Source organism: Mustelus asterias, chromosome 3 (genome assembly GCF_964213995.1).
Source record: "Mustelus asterias chromosome 3, sMusAst1.hap1.1, whole genome shotgun sequence".
Classification (NCBI taxonomy): Eukaryota; Metazoa; Chordata; class Chondrichthyes; order Carcharhiniformes; family Triakidae; genus Mustelus; species Mustelus asterias.
Genome location: NC_135803.1, coordinates 156,176,368 through 156,186,250, shown reverse-complemented (window position 1 = coordinate 156,186,250; position 9,883 = coordinate 156,176,368). Strand labels below are relative to the sequence as shown.

Sequence of the window (9,883 nt, the reverse complement as noted above, 5' to 3'; positions counted from 1 at the left end):
ACAAATCTTTCATTATTCATGTGCTCAGCAAGAGAGCTGAGCGTAACCTCTCGTTCACTTCTGAGTTGCTGACGTGTGCAGCTTGCTGATGGAATGGTTGCACAGTCTGACACCCTGTGAGCTCTGGAGCTGCCTCACGAGCATTATTCTGTGCTGAGAGAATTGATCTTTGCCTTGTTTCTCCTGCTTCCTCAGCAGCTGCTGCCAATGTTCAAACCCTATCTCAGTGACCTCCAAGAATTTTCACATGGTTAGCTTTTTAATCTTAGCACTCGTTACAATGAACCATCCACCATTCAGTCATTTGACCCAACTGACTTATCATCTCCTGTCCAATCCTTACTGGGCCAAGAATCTGCAACTCTGGAGAATGTACGATCGAATCACAATGTGGCAGTTTGATCATTTTCATTCAGCGTTGTACAAAGTTTGTATCACTTGAAGTGATCATCAAGCTGTTGGATTGTTGTTAAAAGCCCAACTGGTTCATTCATGTCTTTTTGGGAATGGAGCCTGTTGTCCTTACCTGATCTGGGCTTGTATATATTATGTATATATTATATATATATCTTTATCAACTCAAACACTTTATAAAATCAGTTCTTTCCATGTGCTGTTCAAAATGGACAATTGCCGAGTGAACCAAATGGCTCCAGCTGGTCAGGTGATGCTTTGCAGCAATTTCAAAGTAACAATGGCCACGGGGATGGTGAGTCTGCTCCTGGCACCCTCGAGGATGGCGAGTCTGCTCCTGGCACCCTCGAGGATGGCGAGTCTGCTGCTGGCACCCTCGAGGATGGCGAGTCTGCTGCTGGCACCCTCGAACAAAGGCACGCCTTTGCAGGTCTTAATCTCCCACAGTGATGCCAATGGTTGAAGCATTAGCAGTCCTGACACAATGGTTTAGAAAAGAGACCTGAAACCAGTGTCTCCGAAAGCAAAGGGATCCTGACTCCAATTAAACATCTCAAGATCCCAGCCTTGGGAATATACGGCCTGTGCCCAACATCAAGGAAGGATGTCACATGACCTTCCCCAAGCTGCACTGTAATATTGTCTGGTGGAACTTAATTCCAACAGTTATGGTTTGACCTACCACATGAACAGAACACCAGGCAATATTCTGTGCTGTCTACCATCAAGCTGGTGGCAGCAGAAGGAACTCTGACCCTCATCAAACCAACCAACTGCTGGAACCTTGGAACCTCCAGACTAACTCATTCTACATGCCTTCTCCTGTTATAGAAATCTTGCTCTAGGGAGATGGAGTATCCTACAATCAGCCAACCTCCCGTTGGAAGCAACATTCCAGCTGACTTCTGTTTCTGGACTCTGGACACATATCAAACCAGTACTTTTTATTGTGGTCATGCCCTGAAACCCCTTTCTTTGTCTTTATCCCCCATTTACTGTGTGAGTGTCATCGGAAAAACAGAGGTAGTTATATATTTGTATTGTTATACATTAGAAATAAGGTTTAGATTTAAGTGGGTATAATTTAGTGTTTATGTGTAAGGAAGGCTAAACCTATAGTTATTTCATGTTAGACAAAGGTATTTGGATGAATGGGGGTTTTGGTTTCAGCTCAACCTGTGTTTTCATTGTGCTGAGAGAGTTTACGGTCCGGAAAGTAAATAAAAACTTGGAGAAGGAATGAGTGGTTACTTAGCAACCAGGGGCACCTTTAGGGCAGGAAGACTTTTGTGATTGTATTTAATTGAATTCACAATAGTGGGTGACAGGAAGCTGGAGGGTGAGCAGCTCTCAGCTTTGCTAGAAGAAAAGCCTCTCTTTAACCTGTGCTTAACGCTCTCTCCACTCACAGTAGCACAGTGGTTAGCACTGCTGCTTCACAGCTCCAGGGTCCTGGGTTCGATTCCCGGCTCGGGTCACTGTCTGTGTGGAGTTTGCACATTCTCCTCGTGTCTGCGTGGGTTTCCTCCGGGTACTCCGGTTTCCTCCCACAGTCCAAAGATGTGTGGGTTAGGTTGATTGGCCAGGTTAAAAAAAATTGTCCCTGAGATGTGTAGTTAGCGGGTAAATATGTGGGGGTAGGGCCTGGGTGGGGTTGTGGTCGGTGCAGACCCGATGGGCCGAATGGCCTCCTTCTGCACTGTAGGGTTTCTATGTTTCTATGTTACCTTTCAGACTTGATTACCTGTAAAGACTCGCATTCCAACCATTATTTTGTAAATTGAGTTTGTGTCTTTATATGCCCTGTTTGTGAACAGAACTCCCACTCACCTGATGAAGGAGCAGCGCTCCAAAAGCTAGTGGCTTGTGCTACCAAATAAACCTGTTGGACTTTAACCTGGCGTTGTGAGACTTCTTACTAAGAAAGCCAGTGCCAGAAATCTAAAGAACAGCTAGTTAAGGAAACTAGAAAAATGAAGAACACAAGCCTGAACTTAAAGGAACAGAGGAAACTGGAACCAGGACAGGATACAGTTCATTGAAACCACATACAGGGCTGAGAAGGAGTTGGCTAGTGAGAAACCAGCAAGATATCTCAAGTGATTCTAAGATTTGTGAGATCTTACTACAGACTGTGCAGTGATAGATTAAACAACTTTGGCGCAATCCAGCGATCGGTGGCTAGATCTCAGAGATTGTGTGAAAGCATTTAAGACAAAGGAATACTGAAAGGAGAGTTGGAAACCTGGAGTTGGATCCTTGCTGAAATAGCTGAGAGAAAGCCTTATTTGAAATGATAGTTGGAAAACCTGGAGGCAGGTGGGTCCTTAATGAACACAGTTGAGAGGACGGATTGGCTTGGAAAAGGATTTTAAGGTGTGTCTCTTTGAGAGTGGAATTTGTAACCACTTGTATGACAATCATCTGGCGGGAACTTGAGGAGAAATCCACAGAAGATTGATTGAGTGGCATCTGCATTGAGTGGGATGTTGTCTGATCACAGTCAGCCTGTGGGTTCAAAGAGATTGTGTATTTACTGAATACTTTGAAGCATAAGATTTATTTTGTAACCTGTGTTATCCTTAAAACCTGTGTACCTTTGGAAAGATAAGTGGAAGTGAAGGATTTTCGTATTATAGTCAGATTTTTCATGTTTATTAATTTTTTTTCTTGTTAGAAGCATATTGGCGATCTTGTGACTCTGTTCTTCCATGATTTCTAAAAAGGTAAAAGTTACCGTCTATTGAGCCAGGGTTCCATTCTGGCTACTTCCCATCCCGTAGTAACATCAACTGGGATCATAACAGGGTAAAAGGGGTGGACGTTGCAAAATCCCTCTCGTGTGTGTGTATGCATGTGTGTATGCATGTGTGTGTGTATGTGCGTGTGTGTGGGTGTGTGTGTGTGGGTGTGTGCGTGTGTATATATGTGCGTGTGTATGTGTGTGTGGGTGTGTGTAATTATAAACTAATCCTCTTACCTTGAGTTTAACAGAGGATTGGGACATTTCCAGATTGAAGGATTGGGGAAAACACACCACCATTTCTACAGGGGGAATCAGAATTTAAAAACACCTCTCTGTTACGATTGGGTAGAGAGTGGGGAAATTAGTGCTGTTTAAATTAACCCCCCCCCCCCCCTCATATCCATGACAACAGATGAGGTTGACTGTTAACTTCCCTTTAAAGTGACCTAACATCAGCCCATCAAGTCTGCACTGACCACAGCCCCACCCAGGCCCTATCCCCATAACCCCATTTACCCTAGCTAGTCCCCCTGATACTAAGGGGCAATTTAGCATGGCCAATCCACCTAACCCGCCCATCTTTGGAGTGTGGGAGGAAACCGGAGCACCCAGAGAAAACCCATGCAGACACAGGGAGAACATACAGATTCTGCACAATGAACCAAGCCGGGAATTGAACCCGGGTCCCTGGCGCTGTGAGGCAGCAGTGCTAACCACTGTGCCACCGTGCCACACATTCACTGGGACACAGAGATACACAGTCACTGAAACACAGAGATACACAGTCACTGAAACACAGAGATACACAGTCATTGAGACACAGAGATACACAGTCATTGAGACACAGAGATACACAGTCATTGAGACACAGAGATACACAGTCACTGACAATCTTCCTCTCCTTCTAGCAGGACAATTTGGCACAAAATGAATGGAAACTTAGTCGTGATGCTGCTTTGCATACCTCCCTCTCTCAGGATTACATCACTCATGTTCCCACAACAGCCACTCTGTCAGTGCCCCTCTGGCTGCCTGCCAGTCAGTCCTGACTGGTGCCTGCCTTGCTCAGGTGGGGCACTGAATCCAGGTCCTCAAGGCCCCAGGCTGTTTGAGTCTTTCCTGAAGGTTTTGTCTGTGTCCAGCAGCCTTCCACCAGCCATGCTGCAGTGGCTGAGTTAGAAACACGAGAACACACCGGGGAACCTGCAAGAATGGACATCCATGGAGGATAATCGTTCATTTCTCTTTGGATAATTGGGTGTGTTGTTGGTGAGGCTTTTGCTGATTTTCAGTCACATGATGTTGGTGAAGAGGAAGCTGTGATTGGGTATCTTGAGCGGTCAAGGGAAGTCTTTTTACTTTAATCTGGAGACTAAGTAGCTGATGCAGAGGAAAAGGTCCAAGATGCATCTACTCTCTCCAGTGCTGCAATGTTCTCCTTATAATCAGTGCTACCACCATCCCCACCCCCTCCTTCCTTTCCTGAACACCTTGTATCCAAGGATATTTAACATCCGGTCCTGCCCTTCTTATAGCCAAGTCTCTGTTCTCGAATCATAGAATCCCTACAGTGCAGAAGGAGGCCATTCAGCCCATCGAGTCTGCACCAACCACAATCCCACGCAGGCCCACATATTTAGCCTGCTGGTCCCCCTGACACTAGGGTCCATTTAGCATGGCCAATCAAACTAACCAGCACATCTTTGGAGTGTGGGAGGAAACCGGAGCACCCGGAGGAAACCCACGCAGACACGGGGAGAACGTGCAGACTCCACACAGACAGTGACCCGAGGCCAGAGTTGAACCTGGGTCCCTGGTGTTGTGAGGCAGCAGTGCTAACCACTGTGCCACCGTGCCACCATCGTACAAGCATCAGAAAGCAACCTGGCTGCAGCAATCTTATTTACCACACAAGCACAGTTACCCTGATTGAGACTTTATGACATTCTGCTGAATCCACCTAAAAACTTACTATTTGCTACTCAAGTGCTTTAATCTCTCTCAGTCCTGTGTCCCTTGGTATTCCTCTCCGATATTATCTCCTGATTCCCACCCTCCTGCCATGTTAGTTTAAACCTTCCCCAGATGACCCCAAATGACCCTGCAAGGAACTCAGTCCAGGCTCTGTTCAGGTGCAATGCGCCTGGTGTACGGATCCCAGCTTCCTCAGAGCTGGTCCCAATGTCCCAAGAGTCTAAAGCCCAGCCTCCTGCACCAACTTTCCAGTCACACATTCATCTGCTTTATCCCCCTAATTGGCCAACAGCTGACCAATCGCTGTGGGGTTTGTGATGCGCAGTGGGTCATTAATAGGCGGTGACGCGTGTGGGCGGGGTTAATGCGGGTTCTAGAAGCTGCTGGTGGTACTAAGAGTAATCTAGAGATTGCTACTTTACAGTCCTGCTTGTTAATTTGCTACATAGCTAGTGAAGTTCTGATTGCAATGTGGGCCATGATGGCTGTAATGTTCACCCTTCCCCCCCCCTCAGGGTGCTCTATCTGTTAGAGAGAGACATAGGTATGGTGGTGATATCCCAGGACCAGTAATCCCGAGGCCCAGGCTAATGCTCAGGGGTGGAATTTAAATTCAATCAATAAAACCTGGAATTGAAAGCTAGTCTCAGTAATGGTGACCATGAAACTATCATCGATTGTTGGAAAAACCCATCTGGTTCACTAATGCCCCTTTAAGGAAGGAAATCTGCCATCCTTACCCGGTCCGGCCTACATGTGACTCCAGACCCACAGTTGACTCCTAATTGCCCCTGAAATGAGGCGAGCCACTCAGTTCGAGGGAAATTAGGGATGGGCAACAAATAATAATTGCGAAGGAAGTTTGGCATTTCCGCTACGACTCTCACCAACTTTTACAGATGCACCATAGAAAACATTCTCTCTGGTTGTATCACAGCTTGGTATGGGCTCCTGCTCTGCCCAAGGCCGCAAGAAGCTACGAATAGTCGTGAACGAAGCCCAGTCCATCACTCAAACCAGCCTCCCATCCATTGACTCTGTCTACACTTCCTGCTGCCTCGGAAAAGCAGCCAACATAATCAAGGACCCCACGCACCCCGGACATTCTCTCTTCCACCTCCTTCCGTCAAGAAAAAGATACAAAAGTCTGAGGTCACGTACCAATCGACTCAAGAACAGCTTCTTCCCTGCTGCCATCAGACTTTTGAATGGACCTACCTCGCATTCAGTTGATCTTTCTCTACACCCTAGCTATGACTGTAACACTACATTCTGCACTCTCTCCTTTCCTTCTCTATGAACGGTATGCTTTGTGTAGCGCGCAAGAAACAGTATGTTCACTGTATGTTAATACATGTGACAATAATAAATCAAATCAAAGACATTGCCAGCGACACCCACATCCTATCAAATAAGTGACATTCCTGGCCCAGGGAGGAGATGATGTGGAGATGCCGGCGTTGGACTGGGGTAAACACAGTAAGAGTTTTAACAACGCCAGGTTAAAGTCCAAACAGGTTTATTTGGGAGCAAATGCCATTCGCTTTCGGAGCGCTGCTCCTTCGTCAGATGGAGTGGAAATCTGCTCTCAAACAGGGCATACAGAGACACAACATCAACATACAGAATACTGATTAGAATGCGAATCTTTACAACCAATCAAGTCTTAAAGATACAGACAATGTGAGTGGAGGGAGCATTAAGCACAGGTTAAAGAGATGTGTATTGTCTCCAGACAGGACAGCCAGTGAGATTCTGCAAGTCCAGGGGGCAAGCTGTGGGGGTTACAGATAGTGTGACATGAACCCAAGATCCCGGTTTAGGCCGTCCTCATGTGTGCGGAACTTGGCTACCAGGGAGGAGAAACACACCATCCTGGATTAATGTTTGCAGCCACAGCCTCTAATCAAATCCCCTGCCACCATTTGTTCCCCAGACTTTGCGGCCACGTCTTGCAGGGTGCCACAGAACATTGTGCTCACACTTGATTCCAGGGCAGGAGACTGTGCAGGGAATAAAAGAAAGAGGCGAGGTGTGAGAATACACCAGGGAACACAAGTAGATGGGGTGTAGTGTCCCAGATACACCAGGAGCAGGTGGTGAGGATGATGGAAGCGGCACCCTCAGCAGACAGCAGCCGGCTTCCCCAATCCAATCAGGCCTTCGCATCTGCGGTAATATGCAAATGAAGGATCCAAATGCCCTCCAATGGGAGAGAGAGTTGGCCTGCAGCTGACCAATGGCAGTGGGGTTTGTGACGTGAGCGGGTTATTAATAGGCGGTGAGGTGTGTGGGCGGGGCCAGTGCCGGGGCGGAGCCAGGAAGCGAGGCGGAGCCAGTGCGGGGCGGGGTTAGTGCCGGGCGGCTGTTTGTTACATTGTAGCTGAAACTGACAAGCGCTGAGTGTTCCATCGGCGGCGACACTGTATCCGGATTCGGTTACACTGTATCCAGCTCCGTTACATTGTATCCAGGCGGCTGTTCTATTGTATCCCCGGAGCCGCTATTTGTGATGTCTGGACGCGGTAAGACCGGCGGCAAAGCCCGGGCCAAGGCCAAGTCCCGATCCTCCCGGGCCGGCCTGCAGTTCCCCGTCGGCCGCGTCCACCGTCTGCTGCGGAAAGGCAATTACGCCGAGAGAGTGGGAGCCGGGGCGCCCGTCTACCTGGCCGCCGTCCTGGAGTACCTGTCGGCGGAGATCCTGGAGTTGGCCGGCAATGCGGCCCGGGACAACAAGAAGACCCGCATCATCCCCCGCCACCTCCAGCTCGCCATCAGGAACGACGAGGAGCTCAACAAGCTGCTGGGAGGAGTGACCATCGCTCAGGGAGGCGTCCTGCCCAACATCCAGGCCGTGCTCTTACCGAAGAAGACTCAGACCTCCAAAAAATGAGGCAATGCGGTTTGCTTTGAATGATTTGGAGCAATTTCTGATTTTTATTTTGGCGGGGGAGGGGGGATTATTTTGGGGGATATCTGAATGCAGCCAATGGACCCAGTCTTTGGTCTACCTTTATTTCATTGTAACGTTGATGTGACCGATCGCAGGAGTTTGAAAGATCCAGGAACCGTCACTAAAGATTCGGGCTCAGAAAATCCGCTGTGTTTTGTGGATTCCGCTTGCCGGATAGACCATCTTGTGTTTGTGTGTGTGTGTGTTCAATTTATCTTTGTAATTTGCCGAGTCGGCAGGAAATGGTTCCGATCTGTTAGTTTAAATTGATGAAGGCTCTGGAGAAATCTTTATTTTGCATTCCGAGCAGCAGCTGTGTTTGCTTTTCGGGTTTTTGTTCTGGTTTTTCAGTCCAGCAATGGCCGGGTCGCTGTCCCCGAGGCTGGAGAGCTGCTGTTTCAGATTCATTTTCTCCTCTCTCTCTCTCTCTCTGGTTTTATTTGGCTTTCCGGTAACGGGAGACTGGTTCCTGAGGGGAAAAAAAAATGACTTTTGATTTGTGATTTGTTTTGCTGTTCAGTGGATCTTTATCCCAGTTTTTGACCATGGGGATCAGATGTTTAATGTATCCGTAGTTTTAGCACTTTAATCGCTGTTTTGGAACTTTTATTTGTTTGTGGGGGGGCGAATTGAAATAAAATTATGAAATGCGATGTTTGGATTTAGTCTATTTTTTCTGTGGGGGGAGCTTGCTCAGTGAGACTGCTGGGAAAAGGTCAAATATTAATTCCACTACCTTGAAGTCCCAATTATTGGTGAATTGTGAGCCAACTTTTGACAGTAAAAGCCCACAGACAGCAATAAGATAGTGACATCTCTCTTTAATAAGCCCTTCAAGGACACACAGACCTGTGTGGACTGTTATTTTCGAATAGAGCTTGGGGAATCCTTTGTGTCCACCTGAGAAGGAACCTGTCCCAGTGCAGCAATAGTGTTTAGTTTGGGGTCAGGACGAACAGACCGTCCCCCAGCTCCTGCTGGTGTGTTGAGGGGTTGTAGAGTGGCAAAGTCCCTGGTTGTCTGGAACCAAAAGAGAAAATGCTGGAAAATCTCAGCAGGTCTGGCAGCATCTGTAAGGAGAGAAAAGAGCTGACGTTTTAGACAAAAGTCTGAGCTCACGTACTAACCGACCTGAGAACAGCTTCTTCCCTGCTGCAATCAGACTTTTGAATGGACTTGCCTTGCATTAAGTTGATCTTTCTCTACACCCCTAGCTATGGATGTAACACTACATCCTGCACTCTCTCCTTTCCTTCTCTATGAACGGTATGCTTTGTCTGCATAGTGTGCAAGAAACAATACTTTTCACTATGTTAATACATGTGACAATAAATCAAACCAAACCATTGTCTGGATATACTGGGGTAAAATAAGTTGAGTAGTTTCTCGTGACAGTGGAGATGGTGATTCTATCTATCTGTTAAAAAGGTGGACTCGGCTGAAATGCAGATGTCACCATGTTACAGGAGGGGAAATACGATGTTTTCCCCTGAAGTTACTGTGCAGAGTTAAGTCAATTATCAGATTCTTGAAGTTTCCTATTTGTTGCCTGTAACAGTTTAAACTTATTTCTCTTGGTGTATACTTTCCCTTTTTTGTAGGCTTTAATTTCAATGTTTAAACTTTGTCAAAAAAGCTGGAAGTTTCTGCTCTTAGCTGGGGGAAGTATGTTTTTGAGTCCCAACCATTCCCTCCCTCAGTAGGTCCCATAGTGCCAGCTGTTACCAGCCTATTCAGTCACTCCCCTCACTGGGCTCCACAGCCAATGTGTTTCATTTCCGAATGAAGGCGTTGCC

At 47.1% G+C, this 9,883-nt stretch overlaps 1 protein-coding gene across 1 annotated transcript; it reads left to right on the top strand.

Moving 5' to 3' along the window:
* Positions 1-6,644: 6,644 nt before the first annotated feature.
* LOC144491750 (histone H2A) lies at positions 6,645-8,740 on the top strand. The gene has a single exon (XM_078209999.1). The coding sequence runs from the start codon at positions 7,647-7,649 to the stop codon at positions 8,025-8,027; it is 381 nt and encodes a 126-aa protein (XP_078066125.1). The 5' UTR covers positions 6,645-7,646; the 3' UTR covers positions 8,028-8,740.
* Positions 8,741-9,883: the final 1,143 nt, after the last annotated feature.

Bases quoted from the DNA above. Each gene is read 5' to 3' on its own strand.
- LOC144491750 (XM_078209999.1), top strand. From the start codon at position 7,647: ATGTCTGGACGCGGTAAGACCGGCGGCAAAGCCCGGGCCAAGGCCAAG.